The sequence below is a fragment of the Camelus ferus genome, chromosome 17 (assembly GCF_009834535.1).
Source record: "Camelus ferus isolate YT-003-E chromosome 17, BCGSAC_Cfer_1.0, whole genome shotgun sequence".
NCBI lineage: Eukaryota > Metazoa > Chordata > Mammalia > Artiodactyla > Camelidae > Camelus > Camelus ferus.
The window spans coordinates 26,679,816-26,702,671 of NC_045712.1; the positions used below are offsets into that span (position 1 = coordinate 26,679,816).

The 22,856-nt window shown below is 45.1% G+C and overlaps 1 protein-coding gene across 4 annotated transcripts; it reads left to right on the forward strand.

The window, feature by feature from the left end:
* The first annotated feature begins 640 nt into the window (after positions 1–640).
* CDC25A (cell division cycle 25A) lies at positions 641–21,254 on the forward strand. Of its 4 annotated transcripts, none has more exons than XM_032458595.1 (15): positions 642–1,332; positions 2,318–2,391; positions 3,539–3,581; positions 4,080–4,116; positions 4,605–4,703; positions 6,953–7,072; positions 9,357–9,491; positions 9,990–10,064; positions 11,042–11,215; positions 14,429–14,527; positions 16,041–16,103; positions 16,198–16,296; positions 16,766–16,896; positions 18,994–19,105; positions 19,330–21,254. In XM_032458595.1, exons 1-15 carry the CDS (start codon positions 1,163–1,165, stop codon positions 19,468–19,470), a joined length of 1,572 nt encoding a protein of 523 aa, XP_032314486.1. In that variant the 5' UTR covers positions 642–1,162; the 3' UTR covers positions 19,471–21,254. The 4 variants fall into 4 exon arrangements, with proteins under 4 accessions (XP_032314488.1, XP_032314486.1, XP_032314487.1 ...); XM_032458594.1 differs by having other exon boundaries at positions 643–1,332; positions 4,602–4,703; XM_032458597.1 differs by lacking the exon at positions 6,953–7,072 and having other exon boundaries at positions 641–1,332.
* Positions 21,255–22,856: the final 1,602 nt, after the last annotated feature.

A 22,856-nucleotide genomic window follows, 5' to 3' on the forward strand; every position in this document is an offset into this window, starting at 1 on the left:
ATTTATGGCATTGCTATCTAGGAGCTCCCAATAGGTAAGAAAGGGTGGGAGAGAAGGAAATAATTCTCAGAAAATATGTAAGAGCTAGAATGGAGGTGAGCAAAGGATGCTGAGGCCCACAGCCCACACGGGAGGGTTAAGTCTTGTGGACAGCGGCACATGGCCCGGACAGCCTGCTGGACAGGAGCGCTAGCGCCCTGGTGTTTGGGAGGCAGAGCCCAGTCCTTGGGTCATTCGTTATAAATTTGGGGCCTGGAGGCTCGGTGAGGGCGAGGGACCCGCCTCCTTCACCCTCCACATTTCCTCAGTGTGTGGGACGCGCGGAAGGGGCCGATACAGCCTCGGCCCGACGAGGGTAAGAAGCGACCGAATTACCGCGCACTGTGTGAACTACGCTTCCCAGCATGCAACGGGTCAAGAGGGGGCCTTCCGGTCTCACCCGGCCTCTCGCAGGTTCACCTGGGAGTTTTCATTGACCTCTGAGAGCTTCACGTTCGGAGAAGCTCCGGTCCCTTCTAGGCCCCGCCCCTTTCTGAGAGGTGGTGACCTCGCAGAGTCCCGCGAGCTGCTTCCTTCTCCCCCTCTCATTGGTCCAGCCTTGCTGCCATTCCTGTGCGAGGAGGCGAAGTTACTTACTGATTGGTGGACTCCGTTTGGCGCCAACTAAGAAAGGGGGGGCGGGGCAGCGGGCAGATCACAGTGAGTCCCTATTACCGCGAAAGGCCACTTCGGCAGCGACAACTCCGGAGGGAAGTGAAGGTCGGCTTAGTTCTCTGTGTCCCCGGGCTGGGCAAGAGAGTAGGAGAAAGTGAAGAGAGTGAACCCTGGCCGTTGCCTCTCAGCTCTGGCCGCTCTCCCTACTCGACCCACCCCGTTTGTTTGGATTTAATCTTCAGGTTGCCGGCGCCCGCCCGCCCGCCGGCCTCGCGGGGGTCGGGGGAAGCACCCGTGCCTGTGACTGGCGCCTGCCGGGTTTGCACACCCGCCCGTCCGCGCCGCTTTCCCGCGGCAGCCGCGTCCCTGAACCGCAGGGTCGTGTTTGTGTTTGACCCGCGGGCGCCGGCAGCGGGGCGCGCGGCCGAGGCCAGTGCCGACGGGGCGGGGCGGGCGCGGCGGAGGCGGAGGAAGAGGGAGCGGGATCCCTGGGAGGCCCGGCGCCGCCATGGAGCTGGGCCCCGAGCCCCCGCACCGCCGCCGTCTGCTCTTCGCTTGCAGCCCCCCTCCCGCGCCGCAGCCCGTCGTGAAGGCGCTTTTCGGCACGCCAGCCGCTGGGGGCCTGTCGCCTGTCACCAACCTGACGGTCACCATGGACAAGCTGCAGGGGCTGGGCAGGTGAGGAGGGACCCACGAGCGGTGCCGCAGGCCGCTGGCCTCCCAGATGGCTCTTGGGAAAATCGGGTCGGGAAACGGGCCGGGGGAGGAGCGAGACCTGTCCGCCGCTCGGGACGGCCTCACCGGCGGGGGCCCGCCATGTGCACCCTCCCCCTAGGCGGAATGTTGGGCGGGAGGGGCCGTTCGGACTCTCCAGGGTTGCCCTCAGCCCCGAGCCCGGCCGGGTAGTGGGTGGGGACTGCCCTGGGTCCCCACCTTCGCCATCCCTTTTGGATTGCCCTGTGCTCTTAACTCTGTCCCTGTCCCAGGAAGCTCTTGGAAATCTACCGCACGGAGGAAAAGTAGGCCCTCGTAGGCGCTCGATTCCACCCTTTGCTGAACCACCTCGCAGGATCTTAGTTTCCTGTGAGCTTTGTTTCCTTCTCAACAAAGGGACGTGGCATTTTCTTTCCTGGCGTTTGCAAAATCATCGCAGTCCTCGCCCCGTGCATATTCCTGATATCCACCCCGATGCTCTTCGAAGGCCAGGTCTTTTTACTCCATCTTCCATGCTCAGAGACTTCGTGGACTCTGACTTACTGCAAAAAATGCACCCCACCGTTTTTCTGGTGAAGCTGCTTTCTCTTCGGTCTTGGACATCCCATTTTCTTAATAAGCACATGTCTTTTCCAGCCTCTGAAAAGCAGGAACTCGTCCTCCTCATCCCTGCTCCTAGCTTGGTACCTAGAACACATGCTCTTATTTCAGGAAGTACTCCAATATTCATCATAGTCATTCTGTGTGCCCCAGGCCATGCCAACCCACTCTTTTCTCATGTCTTTTTATGCTTACATGCTAACTGGGTGTTCTGGGTGGCTGAGTGTTCTGTGGTGTGTCCCAGAAGTTGATGATAGCATGGCTATTTGCCAGCCTCATGGCCCGTCTCCTGTATGAAACCTTTTAATTATGTCCTAGAGCTATAGAGAGTTATTTCTGTTGGTTTCAGTGAGTATGAACAACCACTGGAGGTGAGAAACAGCAGTCTGCAGAGAATGGGCTCCTCCGAATCAACTGATTCAGGTATTCTTTTAAGTCTTGAACATTTATGTGTCTGCTCTGTGGGGAGCAGTATTTGGAATTTGCTGAAACATGTGCTTTAACCTAGAAACTTAGTTTGGTGAGTAGTTGAGACAGTAAAGGGAAAAGTCTGGTGCTGAGTGACAAACCTTCAAGGACAGTATAAAAGAGCCCCTGTGGCAGTTTATGAAGAGAGGAAACAGCTGTCAAGTGGCTGCAAGGAGGTGGTGTGTGCTCAGTCTTGACGATAAACAGTAGAGGAAAACTAAGTGGTATTCAGGAAATCTTCCTGGTTAAAATGCTGGGTCAAATTATTGGAAGTGTAATGACATTATTTCAGTGAGCCTGCTGTGGAGAAAATGTGCCAGTGCATTTTGTTCTAATCCATAAGTTCATGTTACTACAGGGTTTATTTGCACAGAAGCTTTAGGTTAGGGAACTGCAAGAGCAAAAGTCTTAAAATGTAGGCTTCTTATGAACCAGGGATAGAATTCTCATCTGTGGCAGTGTAGCAAGGGAGAGCATCAGTCAAGAGCAGCAACACCTAACTTCCTGTACGATTATTTAGACATCATGGAGGAAAGGTGTGCGCTCAGCAGGCCCTGGTGGGTCTGGGCTGTGCTGAGCGGCATCTCCTGTATTCTGCGACCTTTGGGTTGAGCACCTCACTTGGTGTTATTTTGTTGAAGGCAATAACTACTTGCCTTGCTTGTCAGATGGCATAATTGTATTTTTCAAACCCCTAAATTATGCACATGATGTGACAAGGTAAGATACTTGAAATGAAAACTATTTCAGGAAACTGGTACCTATTCTTTCCATGGTTGGAATTCACCAAAAGTTAACCTGGGTAACCTCTATCTGAATAACCAAGAGGTTATGAGGTTTGGTTTAATTCACTCTCTCCTCAAGTCCCTGTTTCCTGTGATGGTGTGTGCAAGTAGGGAAGTCTTAGTAGATGTACTATGGAAATACTGTGTTTTGGCAATCAAATAGACTCAATTTCAGTTCTGGCTAAAGTCCAAGCCTTGAGTCTTTGTTGACTGCCTTAAAGAAACAGTACTAGTAGTTTTATTTATTTGTTTATTTATTTTAATGACAAAATGGTGTTTCATGTCCTGAGAGGTGTTTTTTTTTTAATTTCCTACAGGCTTCTGTCTGGATTCTCCTGGGCCCTTGGACAGTAAAGAAAAGTATGTATTTTAAATGTTTGTGCTTAGAAAAGACTTAATATTCTGGATGAAATTCTTTATGCTCTGGACTGGAATGCTGGATTTAGCTATCCCTATAATAAAGCTCCTAGATCCTATAAAGTCTGGTATCTTTTGAGAATGAGTAGTTTATTTTTTATGTCAGCAGCTTTCCAAGCTTCCCTTCCTTCATTTTAGCTGTAATTTTGATGTTCTGTTCCAGTCTCACCCAAAGTCTTGCTCCTCCTTCTGACATCATTGTCTTAAGAGAACATGTATATTTTAAGAGAAGACCTGGGCTTGCTTTTTTTCATTGGAAGCCCAGTGGTGGGGATACTTGTGAAATGCTTCAGAAATCTGTTCTTCCATCTTGCCTAAAATGGGAATATGTTTGAGTCTCTCCCCTACCCCAGCAAGCTAGGTTAGACACTATGCATCTGCTAATATGAGTATCTCTTTACTTGTTTTATTCTCATTATTTACTTTCTGATCTCATTGCAGCCTTGAAAATCCCATGAGGAGAATAAATTCCCTACCTGTAAGTTCCCTTGTTTATTTTGAGTTAATACCTATTATCTGCCCCTTAGCTTCCAGTGTGACCTTGACAGTAGACTAGCAGATAGTGAAGACTGCTATTGCTTACTTTGTCTCATAAGCTTTCAAGCAACTTCAATAATGGCTGCCTCTTGAGGGCTTTTTACTCTATATGTAACTCTGAATTTTATCAAACCAGGAAGGATTCTTTTGATGCAAATGATGTTACTTGGGGGTTGATTTGGTACCTAAATCCCTGCTGAGAGGGCTGGTGACCTTGTGAAGTTAGGTGTAAAGCCATGTAGTGGGGACTTCTCTGTTCTCACAAGGTAGAGCCCTAGCCACCTTTATTGGTTATTTACTGCAGTGTTTGAGAAGCTAGGCCTCCCCAGCCCACCACCACCATTTTTTTTTCTTTTAGAACTGAGTTTCCATGGAATTTTCATTTATGTACCCTAATTTCTTTTTTTTTTTTTTTTACTTTGATAGCAGAAGCTCTTGGGGTGTAGCCCAGCTCTGAAGAGGAGCCATTCTGATTCTCTTGACCGTGATGTCTTTCAGCTGATCGACCATGATGAGAACAAGGAAAATGTGAGTGTGGTACTAACCTGGGGCAGAGGTAAAACCCACAAGTGTCCGTGTCTTACGGAGAAGTAGCTGGGCTGCTTTCTGAGAGACTTAACCTTGACCTTTCATGATAGTCTTTGGAGCCGGAGAAACTAGATTTGAATTTTACTCCTTGCTAGCTGTGTGACTTTGGCTTCTTTCAGGCTCCCTTGTTTCTTTGTGAAATAGGAGTAGCAGTTCCTCATAGGGCTACTGTGGGAACTAAATAAGATAATGTAGATAAAGCATTTCAAATTGTTTCAGGCAGGTAGGAATTGCTCAGACAGTATCTCTTAGGAGTAATTCTATCCATGAAAACTTCCTCTGGAAGGGTCTGGCTAGGCCTTCCTTGCCTCTTTGTGCTGACCCTGGGATAAGTTAGAAGTTTAGGAAAAGTTTTCTTGACAGTATTTGAAAGACCACAGCCAACAAGTCCCAGGGAATCTTAGAGTAAGCTAACTTAGAAGGTAAGTTGGGGCTGTGCATCCAAAAGTCCAGGATCATCCTGGCCTGGCTTTTCTTTCATCTGGTGGGGTGCCTTGCACGGGGTAGGCACCTAAAATAATTCAGTGAATCAGCTCAGCATTTCCAGCATTTCTTTCTCACTGTATTTCCATAGCTATTTTCTCCCCTTCCCCATTTCATACTCTTTATAATCTTCTGGACTTAATACTTAATCCAGAACCTACTGCCTCCATGAACTCTCCCAGTGATTCCTTTGACAACTTACAGAATATTCCTGAGGGAGAACACAGAAATAAGAGAAATGAGTTCTTGCCTTGGGTGCTTAGAATACAACATCAGCCTCTGTAGTGCTTTTTGTAGGACAGTCCAAAGCTGTTGTTTCTTCTCCCCCCAAGCCTGGCTTCTCCCAGGATTGCCTGCTTGGGGCTTCATTCTGGAAGGAAGACAGGTTAAAGAGCTCTTGCTCTGGAGTTGTCCATTCTGTCTATGAAGCCAGATCTTAGGCACATCACTTAACCTGTAAGGCCTCTTTTTCTCCTCTTTTAAAATGGGGGTGATTGGGTTGTGGTTGAATAAATGAGCTAATGCACTGAAAGAGCTTAGCACTGTGTTGGCATTAAATACTCTGATATTAGCTGTGTGTTATTAACAACAAGTTCTTACATGGCTATTTTAGGGAGGGGAATTATGAGTGCTTTTAAACTTTAAGTAAATGAATTTGTACAGGATGTGTTCTGTCATTTGGCTTTCACTCAGCATTATGTGAGGTTCATCCATGTTGAATGAACCAATAGGTTTTGTTTTTCATTTTATTAAGAATTGACATTACTCTAAGTTTAAGGCATAACAGCTACAGTCATCATGTTGTCAGTAGTTTATCTCCTATTGGTAAGAAGAAGATGGAAAATAATAAAGCCCTCAAACACATAAATCTAGAGTAAAAAGTTTTGATTCTTGTTCAATTACATTGAAATGACTTTGCTTTTGACTTTTTGTTTTTAATTGAAGTATAGTTTATTTCCAATACTGTGCTAGTTTCTGGTGTACAGCACACAGATTCACTTTTACGTGTATATTCTTTTTCATTATAGGTTATTACAAGGTATTGAATATAGTTCCCCGTGCTATACAGTAGGACCTTGTTGTTTATCTGTTTTGCGTATAGTAGTTTGTATCTGCTAATCCCAAACTCCTAATTTATCCCTCCCTCTCCGCTGTTGATTTTAGAAAGTTGGCTTTTTTTTTTTTTAAAAATAAGAAAAAGTAGATTTATTCAGAGAGATACACACTCCATAGACCCGGTGTAAGCCGTCTCAGAAGGCCAGAGAGGCTACGAGCCATGGGGGTGGCTATTTTTTATTTGTTTTCTGGGTGTTTTAAGTAGATACATACTCCACTGACAGAGTGTGGTCCATCTCAGAAGGGAGAGTGGCCCAGAAAGTATTTTTTTTTAATTGAAATATGGTTGATAGAAAGTTATTGATTTGGTTTTTAACTCAGTGTTTTGTGTACCCGGTAGATACTCATGTGTTTGTTAGAAAATAGTGTTTTTGGTAAGAGAAAAAAGTGCTATATTGGAAGTTAGCTTTTGATAGTCTGAAATTCTTAATTACACAGATCCAGTGTTAGAATTAGATCAGAAATGAGTTTGGAGGCAGTTATGAAGGTGATCAGTACCCACTCCCTAGCCTGTCTCCCCAAGCTATGACTAAGGCCCAGAGCTGGTTTTCATGGACAGTGGAAGATGTCTTGATTATACTGTCTTGCAGGAAGCCTTTGAGTTTAAGAAGCCAATAAGACCTGCATCTCGTGGCTGCCTGCATGCTCACGGCCTGGAGGAGGGTAAAGATCTCTTCACACAGAGACAGAACTCTGCCCCAGCTCGGATGGTATGTGCTCTGGCTTTCATAGGGGAGTTCTTGATGGGAAGAGAATTAAAGCATCCTCTTCAACCTGGAGTTGAAGACACTACAATAGCTCTTGCTGTTTTTACCTTGACTTTGTCTTTTGAAACTAGACTCACATTTTTGGGTGTTTTTGCGGTGTCTGGAAAGCAGGCAGAAGCAGAGTGAGAAATACAGTACTTGAGCATGGAATATTTGACCTTGTCAATTCTGGGAAAATAGTCTGCAGGCATCCTGGGTCATTCTTCTAAACGTATGGTGGGATTATGTATCTTACTTAAAACTCACCTTTTACAATGCATCCTAAGTGCTAATAGGTACTTTCCAGAGTGGTTTTGTTTGAATAGAGTACTTGGCTTCTTCCAAAGATGGTTTGTTAAGAACTAATGTATTCAGGTGAACCTACTGCCTGTGAGGCTACTTGACAGTATTTGGGGCCACCTGCCCCAGGGTTATTTATTTGTCAGAGACTGTCATTACTTCCAAAGTTTCCTACTGGTGATCTGACAGACAGCTATGGACTAGAGAGGTCCAACTTGAACAAAATGACTGCATTAGGTTTCCAGGTTTTCCTGGGAACTTGTATCTGAAAATAGAGGTTTCCAGTGTAACATTTACATAAAGCACTTTTATGTTTTCTTGTCTCTAATCTTCATAAGCCTGTGACATAGCTGAAATTACCCCATTATACAGATTGGGAAAGCGTGGTCAGGGAAGTTAGGTGATTTGTCAAAGGACACAGATAAATAGAAGACGAGAATTAAACAGTCTCTTGATTTCCAAGTATACAGTAATCCTTTGAGAGCTGGCATCCAAAACTGAATATCTCTAGCGAGCAGTGCCGGGGTTTCCTGTGATCACTTGGCCATCCCCCGTTGTAGGAGCTGAGGGTACAAACTGAAAGGAAGCCAGTACTTGGCTCAGTGGTTTGGCTTTAGATCATGTCAGAGGGTGCTTCTTTTGTATCCTTGCTTTTAGTCTCCAGGCATCTGTCTTTCCTCATAATGGTTTCTTGGTGTAGGAATCATGGAGAAAGAATTAGGTCCTGTCCAGAGATTTGTCTGTCATTTTCTGTAGCACGTCTGCACCCAGGGATCCCAGAACCTAGGTCACAAAAATTGGCATTATACCATAATGTGAGTCTTCAGCGGGTGCTGCCCCGTGATAAACCTGCTTCTAGGCTCTGCTGGCTGAAAAACTGCCGAGGGGCCCAAAGTGTGCTCAGATGCACTCGTAGAGGATCAGAGACAGCCCAGGACTTGTTTTATATTCTGAAACAAAGCAAGCCTGAACCAGAGTACGCATCTCTGAACTTTTTCCTGGCTTTGGAAAGTACCTGGAAAAGAAGTAATTCAGAATCAGCAGTGTTTGTATTAGCAGTGTTTATCTGTAGATGGTAGACTTACGGATTTTTTTAATAAATTTTCTATATTAAATACATATTCATTTAATAATGGGGGTTTCAACAAAACAAAACAAAACAAAAAAACCAAGATAAAGTTGCCTAATGAGATATACTCTATTTTTACTCCAGGAATGGCCTCTCTTACAAAGAGTATAGTATAGTGGGGAGAAAAAATCTTGGGCTTTGTAGTCAAACAGGTGAGCTGTGTGATCTTGGTAACCTCTCTTAAGCATCAGTTTCCTGATTTGTTAAATAAAAATAAAAGGATTAACTACCCTTAGTGTGTCATGAGGCTTAAGTGGAATTATACATGGAAAGAGTCTATCATTGTGTTTGGCACAAGTTAAAACTGAGCAGCTGTCATTTAAATTCCAAGTCTAAAGACGTAGGATGGGCTCTCTAGAGCCAGGTCACCCTTTCTATCCCTCTGCCAGAACTGGAGTCACAGAGGCATTCTCTAGTCCATTTTGAGGTCTCCATAGAGACTTGGTATCTTCTCACCCTTCCTCATTTCAGCAGATTATCACACTGTCACAACCCTCACATTGATCTCTGTTCACGGATTACAATCCTCAGAAAAAACAACCTTGCCCTTCACAAGAGGCTAGCCTCAGATACCACTGTAAGGTGACCTGCTTCTGGGAAGTTCTTTACGACGGCTACTTGGTCTGACTAATCAGAACTGTGTGTGGACATCAAATCATTTATTGTCTTCAAGTTTCATTTTCCTTTGATTATTAGTAGCTGCTAAAATTTTACTTCTTACAACAACTATATAGTATGTGTTCCTCATAAAAACTAGTGACCCATCCAAGGAAACCAAATCTGATCATTTGTTAACAAGCCATGAATTCTGTCTTGTAGCTTTCTTCAAATGAAAGAGATGGCAGTGAACCAGGGACTTTCATTCCTTTTTTTATACCCCAGTCACCTGTGACTGGCACTTTGTCTGATGAGGATGATGGCTTTATGGATCTTCTTGATGGAGAGAATCTGAAGGTACATGTGTGTTTGTGTTTTTTCCCATCCATTACCACTAACTATCCCTGGAGAAAAGTCACCTGAAAAGGAGCAGCAATTCCCCAGGGCTTGAGTTGGCTGATATTTTTGTTCATTTGCTGGGAATTTATTAAGACTCTGCTTCTAACCTGAGTAAATCCTGCGGAGGACTTGAAGAGACTGGTGTGATCCTTCTTAGGCTGAAGGGCCTGACAGTCTATTTTTATGCAAGACACATGAAACAAGAACAGTAGGAGGATAGCTGAAGAGACTGAGTGTCCCACCTCATGTCCCCTCAGGGGTGTGCCTTTAGCTATGTTCAGATAGCTGAACGGTTAGCTGTGACTCTTTTGATTTTAAAATGCTGGGGGGAGGGGGAGGGGCAACATTAGATGCTTCCTATCCATGCCTTTAGAATGGTGTCAGACACCATTCGAAAGCACTTAATCTAGTGCTAGTCTCTCCTGGACCTTTATGACACAGTTTTTCTTTGTTTAGAATGATGCCGAGACCCCATCCTGCATGGCGAGCCTCTGGACAGCTCCTCTTGTCATGAGAAGAACTGCAAACCTGGTCAGTTCCGTGTGTCTGCAGGGAGCCACAGGAATCAGATTTGTTTCATCAGAGAAACAATTCTCTGGTCTTGCTTTTCTGAATAGTATGCTGTTAAAATAAACTTCAGAAAAAACTTCAGGGAAAATCCTTAGTCTCTGGAAGAGCCAATGTGGGAGTGAAGCACTCGCTGAGGACTGTCAGGAACATTTCAAAGAAGAGGCAACATTGAAATTTTAGTGTCAGCTTGAAAAGAAGTAGTTTACTGGGGTATGAAGGGACATTCTGCACAGAAGGAAAAGCCAAGCCAAGGCACACTGAGTTGGCAGAGTGTGAGTTTAGAGCGCTGAAGTCAGGTTGGTGGCTGCCCTCAGACTCTGAGACATTAGTCCTTAAGAGATCGTGTACCATAGCACATCTTCCTGTACTTTCTTTGGCTTTGTAAGTCTTGAATTAAAATGCTCTGGTATAGTCCAGAAAGAAAAACAACCAAGTAGAGAGGACTTTGGAACACAATTTTGAAGGCACCCTTTCCCCTGCAAACTTAGACTCAACTCTTTCTTATCACCTTAACTGGCTCAGATTTATAGTATAACCCAGCTACCTCACTCCTTTTCTAGATTTAGATGGGGTGTTAAAACCTGTCAAACCGCTCAAGCAAGGTACAAGTAATAAAATAGAGGGGAAGAGGAAGGCAAAAATATGTTTCTGGCTGGAAGGTAACAGTTATTTCCCTCTCAGGACCTTGTGCAGACAGTAGGCTCCCTGAAGGCCCAGATAGTCTTCCTCATCTCCTTATAATGTCAGCGTAGAACATGTTTATTATCACCCACCAGGGGCTCAGCGTCTAGTATGTGCCAGGCCCTAGTTGCTAGGACTAGATAAATGGACAGTGTCTGTTTCCTAATTTAGGATGGATGGATCTTAAATCATCCCAGGTCTGTTCTCTTTGCCATTCAAGTGAGTGGGTTTTAATGGATCTCTTTCTTCCCCCCAAGGGCAATCGATGCAAGCAGTTTGACTCTCCTTCCATGTGTAGCTCCACCATCGGGTCAGTGTTGAAGAGACCAGAACGATCTCAAGAGGAGTCCCCACGAGGGAATAGGAAGCGGCGGAGGAGTGTTGTTGGGGCCAGTCCTGAACAGGCATCGAGTCCAGAGAAACCCCAGGAGGTTAGTTCTGCGGGGTTTTTTTATTTAAGGACTATGATATATTTTTCTGTTCTAAAATTTCCATTTGCTTCTTTTTCTTTGCTGAGACTTGCTGTTTTTGTTTCTCATTTGTTTCAGTCATGTTCATAATTGCCTGTGGAAGCATTTTTATAATGGCTACTTCAAAATCCTTGTCAGATAATTCTACCATTTGTGTCTTAGTATGGGTTTCTGTTGGTTTTTTTTCCTGTTCAAACTGAGATTTTCCTGGTTCCTGGTATGCCAGTTGATTTTTCAATTGTATCTGTATGTTTTGGGTATTATGAGACTATGTAAATCTTCTGTTTTAGCAGGGGAGGTGGAGACAAGTCCAGGATCCCCCAACACAGCCTCCCTTGATAGGCCACCTGGGGTGGGGCCAAGCTGCATTACTGCTGGGCAGGGGCTGGACTTCAGGCTCCCCATAGGCCTTCCCTGACACCATCCCAGTGGAGATCGTGACACTTAATTACAGCTGGGCAAGGATGGAGGTCTAAGGTCCCCCCCTTGCTTGACAGGCCATAATATTTTTCCCTTGGTGTTTGTTCATAATTTTTCTTGTTTCCTGATCTAGATCTATAAGTTTCCTACTATTTTAAGTTTGTCTCACAACTCTGTAGTGTTTTCCATTGTAACTTAGTTCTGGGTATTTTAGTTCTTTCATTTCCTTGCGATAAGAGCTCTTAGGATTTACTCTCAGCACCTTTCATGTATACCATACAGCAGGCTTAACTGTAGTCACCACATTGTATATTACATCCCCAGTACTTACATATCTTATGGCTGGAAGTTTGAATATTTTGACCACCTTCATCCAGTCCCCCTCCCCACCTCTGGTAACGGGTAACGACAAGTCTTAGCACATTTTCTATGATTTTGGTATTTGTTTCGGTGGCAATAGTTTGTTTGTTTTTTGATTTCCCATATAAGTGGTGTCATACAGTGTTTGTCTTTGACTTATTTCACTTGGTATAATACCCTCAAGGTCCATCCATGCTGTCACAAATGGCAGGATTTCCTTCTTTTTTTTATGACTGAATAATAATCCATTGTGTGTGTGTGTGTGTATCACTATTTCATTGTCCATTCATCTGTCAATGAACACTTAGGTTATTTCCGTGTATTGGCTATTGTAAATAATCCTGCTACAGATAACTCTTTGACATAGTGTTTTCACATCCTTCACATATATTCCCAGAAGTAGAATTACTGGATCATATGTTCCAGTCTCGATTTTTTTGAGGCGTGTCCGTACTGTTTTCCATTATGGTCGCACCACTTTACAATCCCACCAACATCATACAATGGTTCCTTTTTCTGCACATCCTTGCCAACACTTGTTTCTTGTTTTGTTTTGTTTTTGAGTAAAGGTAGATTTATTTAGAGAGATACATACTCCATAGAGTACAGGCTGTTTCAGAAGGCAAGAGAAAGGCCTGGAGGGGTGAGGGTTGTTAGTTCATATGCTAACAAGTTGGACGGTTATTCCAACCACTTTGGGGAAGGGGCTGGGATTCCCAGAAATTGGGCCACTGCCCACTTTTTGACCTTTTATGGTCAGCCTGGGATCTTGGTTTTCTGTTTTTTGTTTTTTGGGATGATAGCCATTCTAACAGGCATGAGGTAATATTTCATTGTGGCTTTGGTTTTCATTTCTCTAAATGATTAGTGATATTAATTACCTTTTCATGTACTTGTTGGCCATTTGTGTATCTTTGGGAAAATGTCTATTCAGATCCTTTGCCTATTTTTTATTTAATTGGGTTACTTGGTTTTTCGATATTAAATTGTATGAATTCTTTCTACATTTTGGATATTAACTTCTTATCAGATAATATGGTTTGAAAATATTTTTTCCGATTGTGTCGGTTGTCTTTTCATTTTGCTGATCATTTATTCTAATGTGCAAGAGCTTCCTAGTTTGATGTAGTCCCACATGTTTGTTTATTATTTTGTTGTTTATGCTTTAGATATCCAATCCAAAAAATTATTGCCAAGACCCATGTCAGGGAGCCTTTTTCCTGTGTTTTCTTCTAGGAGTTTTATGATTTCTGGTCTCACATTTAAGCCTTTAACCCATTTTGTCTTATTTTTTGTAAATAGTATAAAATAGAGGTCTAGTTTCATTCTTTCATGCATGAATATTCAATTTTCCCAGTGCCATTTATTGAAGAGACATCTCTTCATTGAGTATTCTTGGCTCCCTTGTCAAAGTTGTACAATTTTTTTTTTTGTTAACATAAACTTCCTTCTGGAATTGCTGAGCCCTAAGCTAGGCATTTGTTCAGCTTTAATGAGCACTGCCAAATAGTTTCCAAAGTTGTGGTCCAAACGGCCCTCCATGTCTGGGGTTCTGCATCCACGGATTCAACCAACTTTGGAACCCGTGGTTACTGAGCACCAGTTGTACTATGTACCATTTTATATAAGCATCCTTTTGTTGGGGGTGGGGTCCTGGAACCAATCTCATGAATACCGAGTGACAACTGTACTCACAGCAGCCTATGAGGGTTCCCATTCATCCAAATCCTTACCAGTATCTGGTCGTGTTCATCGCTTTTGTTTTAACCAGTCTAGTAAGTGCGCAGTATTTGGTTTTAATTTGCGTTTTCTTGGGATGAATGTGTATCTTCCCACTTGGGCTTGCCTATTCTTACCTAATCTTGTTCTTTTTATGAACAGAATTTCCTGGTTTTTAGATGTGTTTCAATTTATCTGTCTTTTTATTTATGTTTACTGCTTTTGAGTGCCGCTTAAAAAATCCTTACCTCCCTGTGATGAGCCGCTTGACGTCCCCTTAAAAATACAAGGACTTCTTGCTGTGACAAGGTGTTCCAGACTTATCTTGCACATTTCTTCTTCCAACTTGGCATCAATCACTTCTTCCAAAGGCCCTGGTTTCTTTTAGTGGAAAATACAGTTGACCCTTGAACAGCATGGGTTTAAACTGTGCAGGTCCCCTTATACTCAGATTTTTTTCAGAACAATTCAGTTAGACACTGAAATAATAGTATACCTAGTCAGTAACCCGTATTCTTTTTTTCACTCCAGATTCAGTCAAATAAGAAAAGTATCCCATTTGCTAAATATAGACATTAACATCTCAGTCTCTTCCTCCTGATGTGTTCCAGGCGAATGTTTTTATATGTTCTGTTCAGAACCCTGAACTCATTCTCCATCTTTGATTTGTTGCAGATTCTACATCAGTCTTTATCCCTGGCATGTTCTCCAAAAGGGACCATTGAGAACATATTGGATAATGACCCAAGGGACCTTATAGGAGACTTCTCCAAGGTAATTGCAAGCAGACCTGCTCTGTGATGCAGGATTAGGGGTGGTTACCTAGAAACCCCCCTCAGCCCTGCCCCCTCCCTGAGGTGGCTCCTGGAGAGGCCGTCTGAGGGGATACAGTTTGAATTTTTTTTAAGATAAAGAAACAAAGTCATGATCTGGAGTATCTTTTCTGTGGGACTGTAAGATTTCCTGGTGCTGATCAGGGGTTTCAAGCAGGGAGCCACCCACCAGCTGCCTTGATCCCAACTCAAAGACCAGGCCCTCTGGGAATTGGTGTTAGTGATTATTAAAGCAGTAATGCAGAAAAGTGTAAAGAAGCAGAAATAAACCTATTGCGTCAACAAATATATAAAAGTCTGTATATCAAAAGGCCGTCTTAGAAGGTCCAGGATTGAGACTAAATTTCTCCATTGTCCATGGAAGTGTGGCCCTCGAGGGAAAAGGCTCCCAGGGAGGCCCAGAAGATCTGCTGCTGGCCTGACACGGGGTGGCTGGCGGCCTCTGAGCCGTGATGAAATGTGAGGGTGGGACAGGGAGTGTGTCAGTAGTAGCTTGTTCAGCCACATAGGGTTTGACGGTTCCCAGACCCATCTTTCTGGCATCGGTGTAGCTGGCACTCATGTGTAAGGCCAAGATTCCAAAACGAGACAGTTTCCTTCCCTCGAAACACTTAACGTGGTCAGTAGGACGTAGTGATCCACGTGTATCACACAGTAGACTGAAGAAAATGTCAGTGCAATGTAAGCATCAGACTAAGAGAAATAAAGGGAGGGTTGTCTCAGGTAGGCGACTAGGGAAGGTGGGTCCGGGCTATAGATATTTCAGCCAGGTAGGAGAGGTGAATGAGCTAAAAATAGCAGACCCTTCTAGTCTGAAGGGAAGAGCAAGCAAAGACCTGGGTGTGGTGTGTCGTCGCTGGTAGAAGCTTGCACTTCAATTGAAGTTGTTGGTTGTGTTTGTCTCAATGACCGCACACTGGGCCACAGGGATGGGTGAGCTCCTGACTGTGCCGTTGGCCCTGATGAGTAGTTGCTGATGTGCCCGTCTTCTCCTCAAGGCCGGGCCAGGTCTCACTCCCTCCACCTCCAGTGTCCAGCCCTGTGCTGGACGAGGCAGGTGCTCAGGAAACGAGTGAAGTCATTCCTCTCTCTGTCCTTTAAGTGCTGTTCACAGTCTGGGTACTGAGGTGGCGGTTCTTGACAAAAGCAGGAGAAAAAGGAAAGGCCCTGAGGTTTCTGTATTCAGATCTGGCTTACTAGCTGGCTGACCTTGGTCAAGGTGCCTAACTTTGATATCCAGAAATGGGGGTAATGTGCCTTCCAGATCTGTGCGAAAATCAAATGTCAGGATGTGAATGAAGTACCTAGACCAGGAACTAGCATGTACTATTATATTTGATTCATGTTTAGAGCTTCTTTTAAGCTAACTCTTACCAGAAGGACAAACGGTGTAAATGTTGCATTTTTAAGCTTTCAGATTTGCTAAGTATCTCTCTCTCTCTCTCCTTTTTAAGGGTTATCTCTTTCATACAGTTGCTGGAAAGCATCAGGATTTAAAATACATCTCTCCAGAAATTGTAAGTCATCTTTTGGGACCTGCCACACATGAGGTATTGGAACCTGGTTGTTCCTGGCAGCCAGGGTTGATTCTCCTTGGCTTTCTCTCCACAGATAGCATCTGTTTTGAATGGCAAGTTTGCCAACCTCATTAAAGAGTTCGTTATCATTGACTGCCGATACCCATATGAATATGAGGGAGGCCACATCAAGGTAAGGATTCCTGAAGCTTGCAGGCAAGCCCTGCTGTCCTGGGAGGCATAGCAGGAGCCCTAGGCAGCATCTGTGATTTTTTTTTTGTAAGGGGGAGGTGACACCTGGCTTCTTGTTAAAATGCTCACGTGCCGGTTATGAGAATTATAAAAAGAAACAGTGGGCGCGAAAAGCATTTGACTTCTGTGAACTGAAAGAATGTTCCCTGTTCTACACTAACCTCTACCACATGGTACACCAAGTGCTCCCTGTTTTGTCCCTCACACCATCACCATCAGGGGCATTTCTAGATGGTACCCAATGATTTCTAAGCCATGCCTGAACATGAAGCCATGAGGAGAAACCAGTCTCGGCAACATGTCCCAGTCTGTGCCAGGCCTAGTGATTAGTGATGCCTCTTATGGTTGAGTTAAGCTGCCTGGTGATGGAGGTGTTTCACGTATGACATGCGTCTCTGGTGCCTTCACAGGGTGCAGTGAACTTGCACATGGAAGAGGAGGTTGAAGACTTCTTACTCAAGAAGCCTATTGTGCCTACAGATGGCAAGCGGGTCATTGTGGTGTTCCACTGCGAGTTTTCTTCTGAGCGAGGCCCTCGCATGTGAGTGCTGAGAGGAGGTGGCTGTTGGGTGTGGCCCCCTTGGTGCTTTTGTGGGACACGGGGCGGGCAGGTGGGGCTTGCACTTGGAGCAGCCCGTTGCACATCCCAAGTCATTTCTATGCCTAAGCCTACGCACACAGTATATAAATACATGGTTTTGTAAAAGTATAAATTCACGTGTATCAGATGTTCTCCCAAATTCTTCCCTGTTTAGCAGTCAGTTGATTTCGTGGACAGCTTCCTTGAGTGTAGTTTATCCTTGAACTAACAGTTTCCCTCGGGAAGGGCTTTCTGGCTTCCCCAGCCCAGCCTGTCTATGACATACATTCTCCATGCAACGTCCCCAGGGAGCTGACCTCTGCTCCATCACCCCAGCTCTGAGTTAGTTCTGACAACTGCTGGGCAGTGGCTCACTGTTCAGCCTTCTTTTATATTGAATTAAACTCTGACTCTTGCAGTTTTCCCCACTCTCCTTAGTTCTTCCTGTGGGGCTGCTGTTCTTTGGTGACATCCTTCAAGTACAGTGTGGCTGCTCCGTATGCAAATACCAGAAAAGTGTGATGTCCTCACTGCACAACTTGATGTGATGCTTTCAAACACTTATCAACTCTATGTTTGCCAAGGAGTGGATTGTATTATCTTCACATTTATTGCCACATTAGGGGTGCACAGAAATGCCTCCCACACACACACCCCTTATTAACAAGAACTTCTATTAGGGCTTTGGTGACTAAGACCCTGTTACAATTTATTACAAAGATAAATTTTATATCAAAATAAGTAAAAGTACAATTACAATAAAGTAATACTTAAGATTTAAAATAATACTCTGCTCTAACAGGGTCTGTTGGAGCAGTGAAGGTACAGCAGTGGGCAGGCCTGGCAGGGGCCTACCTCTGGGGAGATCCCAGGGGAGAGTGAGGAGGGTCGTGACAAGTGCTGAGAAAACAGGGACAGAGGTGGGCAGGGAGCAGTGCAGCTTCCCTGGGAGGGCGCAAGAGAGACTTCTCACGGGGCCGGGTGCAGGTTCTTGTGACACCTATTTATTTGGAACCATCTCAAGCTCAGAAAAAGGTTATCCCTGCACATGCTTCACCTGCCAATATTCTGCCACGTTTGTGCACACATAACTCTTCAGGAGTGTATAGCACACTTTTGCACGCAACAACTACACAACTACAACAAGAACTTGGCGTGTGTGACCATCTCCACATGTCCTTCACCACCTAGCTTCCGAAGACGAGGACTTTGTCCTCCATTAGAACAAAATCATGGTCACATGAAGGGAGACCTCATGGTCCTTCAGGAGTGGAATTAATCACTCTGCAGACACTGTTATCTCTCACGTCCAGATACTGTGCCAGGTACTGGGGAGAACAGCAGTAAACAAAACATACAAAAGCCCTGTCCATTTCAGCGTGGGCAGGAGGCAGACCAACATAACGTGTAAACTGTGCAGTGTATTCAAAGGTGCTGAGACCAGAGGCGGGAGCTCCGGGCAGGTTGGAAGAGCAGTGCGGGGGCTTCCACGGCTGGACTGCAGAGCAGCGTGGAGTTGGGGGACGGGTTGTGGGCACTGTGAGGACTTGGGCTTTTGTACCAAGGGTTGGACAGTACGGAGGCCCCAGCCAGCTGAGGATATCAGAGGAGAGTATTCAGTATTTATTCCAGGCTTAGGAGGCAAGTACATGCCCTGAGGCAAAAGCAAAGCTCAACCCATTTAAAAGCCACAGGAGGAAGCCCACTTAGAAGCAGGTGAATGAGTCACTGGCAGAGGAGGAGGATGGAGACTGCAGTGGGACCAGGCTCAGAGGCTGTTCCAATGGATTAGGTGGTGGTGGCAGGGAGAGATGCTAGGGCAGTTGAACTTGAAAATTGGGAAAAGACCTTCTACCTTCCAGCACAAGGCAGTGGCCCTGACTGAACATATGGCCAGAAAATCACAATTCAACACTTGTTGCCAAGAATGAAGGTAAAGTTGGGGAGACGTGTGTAAGGAGTGCTTAAACCACAAGGGCTGCTTTCATGGTGCAGTCATCTGCGTGTTTCTCTGCATTGGAAGAGCTCACCTTGCTTTGGCTTTCGTCCACTTTACAGGTGCCGATATGTGAGAGAGAGAGATCGGCTTGGTAATGAGTACCCCAAACTCCACTACCCTGAGCTGTACGTCCTGAAGGGCGGGTATAAGGAGTTCTTCCTGAAATGCCAGGTAAGATGGGCTCTCTGGAGAGCTTGGTGCACTCCTCGTGCAGGTTGGACAGTTAGATCTGTCTGGTGGTCATGGCTGTTTCTTGCCAGGGGCCTGGGGATTTGCCCTGCACATAGAAAGGCCCTAAAACCTGCTGACCAGAACCTTGAGCCCTAGACAGGGAGGGAGCAGGATTGTGAGTGCGAGGCAGGTGTGGCCTGACAACGTCCCGTCTTGTCTGCCAGTCTCACTGTGAGCCCCCCAGCTACCGGCCCATGCATCATGAGGACTTTAAAGAAGACCTGAAGAAGTTCCGCACCAAGAGCCGGACCTGGGCCGGGGAAAAGAGCAAAAGGGAGATGTACAGCCGTCTGAAGAAGCTCTGAGGGCGCTGGAGCAGACAACAGCAGCCTGAGCCTCCCTCCCTCTCCCTCACTTCCCCTCTGCTGCAGAGACATTGAGCAAAGGGGCCAGCAGTGTGACTTTCCAAGAGAAGGCCTGGGGCTTCCAAGCCTTCTTAAACCTACCTCCCACACTCCCATGGTTGAAGCCCAAAGCATCTTGCTGGCTCTTCTGTCCCTGTAAGATGTCCTTACGGTCTGCTAAAGCTGTCACATGCCGCAGCACAGTCCCAAGCGCCAAGTCTAGATGCTGTGACTCCACATCCCCCAGAGTTGGATGAACCACCTGGGGCCTCGCTGGGCACTGGCCTTCTCCTAGGGGGAGGGGTGGGAGTAGAGAGAAGTAACACAAAGGGAAGTGCTGCTGGCCAGATACCAAAGATGCCCTGGGAAGGAGAGGTCTTTGTGGGGTAGCCCATTATTAATTTATTCAACTTCATCAATCACTTTATTTTCTCCTTCCTTCCTTTCCTTCCTTCCTCTCTTTCTTTTTTTTAGTGAACTCCTGGAGACTTTTATTTAACTGTTTCTTTAAGTCACAATACTGCCATTCTAGGTAGGGTTTTATCATCCCAGGGACTACCTCTGCCTTTAATTTTTAAAAAAGAAAAAGGTAAAAAGGAGGGGGAAGAAGAGGGACATGCCCCGTGGGACAGAGGACTAGGGGCTGTGTCGCCCCCCGGGAGGCACTACAGTGCTGGGGCTGCTGCTGTTTACGGCCAAGGTCTGAGATCCCGGTGGGAGCAGGCACTGGACCCGGGCCTTGCTACAGGACATAAGCTAACCCTCCCAGACCTACCTCGGAGGCCCCTGCGATCTTTGGGGGTAGTGACCCCGCTCTTCCTCACCCCAGCTCCCCATGATGGTGGCTGGTATAGGAGTCACAGCAGGAAAGCACTTGAGGCAGCTTCCGTTGGGCCTCCCCCAGGTCGGTGCTGGGACGTGGTAGTGTAGGTCTCCCAGCGGAGGGGGGCAGGGATGGGGGCTCTGCGGGATGAGGGAAGGGAGTATATATTGAGTGTCTTCCTTCTATTATTCTGATACTCTTTGATAGCTTCTATTTTAATTTTTAAAAACAGTCATTTTATGAGTTAAGGAGTATCAAATCAGTGTTGGCTGGGCCACCCAAGGGTGGGGAGAGGGGCTGGCAGTCCTGGGCATTAGAAGGGAGTGGGTGCTAGCAGAGATGACTGGAATGTGTTTCTCAGGAGGCAGCGTGGTGGATTTTGAGGGTGAACTCTGAGTTTATCATGTTTTAATTTAAGGACAGGGAGAGATGGATCATCACCAGTTGCCCCCCGTCTCACCCCACAGAAGTGGGAGTCTCAAAGGAACACTTCCCAGGGAACTGGGGCTGAGGGTTCCTGCTTGTCCCCATTCTTAGGCGCTGGCTTCCTCACCATCTTTGCTCCATTGGGGTGTAGCCAAGTTTTTATTATACAAGAGTCAGTCTCCCCTCTTGCCTCTGCTTCCAGTTCTGGGGGTGGGGAGGGAATCAGTGATATTGGAGATGACTGGTTCATATGTTATGGGTTTGAGTTGCATTTAGCTGTAAAACAATCTTGTTAGAAAAAGTATGTAGGGAGGAGAGGGAGAAGGCCTCTCCCCCCACACATTGAGACATCTCAGTTGGTCTCTAATCTTGTTTGTAGGGATTCTGTTGGTTGAATGGCTAAAAGGGGAGGTGGGATGGCCTTCAGACTGTACCAGCTTAGCATTGCTAACCAACTGTTGCAGGCTCTGAAAATAAAAACAATCTTGAACCCATGCTCTCTGCCTACTTCTTGATGGATTTAAAGGGAATTGGGTTTCATTTAAAGTTCTAAGACCACACTGGACTGAAACCAGTGGCTGGGGCAGCCACATTTCCTCTAAGAGGCCAAAGGGCTGTCATGTGGTTTGGCTTCAGGGGTGGCCAGATGACCTCCAGTTATTACCCTGAGTCTAAAAACAAACTTAAGATTCAGCCTGATTTGCAAGATGAAATAAGGATATCGAAAGCTTGCCTGAACCACTGACATTCCCTTACAAGATGTATTAATTCATAGGATTAAGCTACAGGCCAAAGGAGGGACCACCCTAAAGGAAATAGGAGTTTCAGTTGTCTTCTGAAGGAGCCAGAGAGGATACTGCAGAATGAAATCAGGCAGATGGTGAGTCACGGGCCCACACCCAACCAGAGAAACTCAGTTTCTCTCAAACGCGTGATACTGGGGGCTATTGCCAGAAGGGGTAATAGCTGGAGCAAAAGCCTTACAAAATAGAATGGTGCCGGGATAGAAAGTAATTTGTGTTCCTTTATGTTTCACGCGTGTTCCCATTTAGACATTGTTCCTTTCTGATTTGCACCTCTAGTAGAGGCATTATTCCAGCCTTTTAAAAGAAATGATAAGGCCATGTGTGAAGAAAGCAGTCCCCTGTGGATCTGACCTCCAGTGAGTGTTACTGTTAATGTGTTCGCAGAGACGAAGGGGAGAACACATCCACTGCGTACCAAAGTGTTTAAGCACTGGCTCTCCCTCATCTCCCTACGTTGGGTTTATTAATCCAAAGATACCCTGCATGTCTAAGCACCCCTACCCTACTCTCCACTCAACTTTTGTCACTATATTTTTCAAAGAGTTCAGGGAGTATGTACATAGAAATGATTTTCAACTGCATATAAAATTACATGGCTGCGCTCCACTTAACCCATCCCATATTACAGTACCTTCCCAAAGACAAGACTCCTAATTCCTATTCCTAATGAGATTCAAAGTTTTGGTTAATTAGACCACATGCTGGAAATAACTAAATATCTACTATAGAAACATCTGTACACATCTAAAAGCACATAAAATGTTAATTTTCTGCAATCTTTCAAAATGAAATTTTTTAAAACTCATCAATATCTCTGTACCATGTGCTGGTTTCCTTGAACCCATCTTTTATCCAAATTATTTGAGATGACACAGCACTTTCTGGTTCAAGTATGAAATACTTGATGCCAAGACCAATATCCATTCTTCTAATTTTTTTTTTCATTTGTCATGTCAGTGTATGTGATTTCTACAAGTTCACTAAGTTTTTTAATCATGAGGAGCTTCAAACTTATAAATGAATAAGCAGCCCCTTTTCTGCCCATCACACAGCTTCAATATCTGCTCAGAGCCAGTCTTGTTCTCTTCTTCACCCCACTTTGCTTGTTAAACTTATTTTGAGCAGGTAACACTTTTGGGTTACTCCAAAAGCTGGTCTCCTATCTGGCCTATCATTGCCACAGTCACTGTGCTAAAATGAATTATTGGTCAAACCATTCTTCCTTGAGAATTTAATGATTCTTTGTTTTTTTGTTCTTTATTTCCTGTATTTTTATTGAAGTATAGTTGATT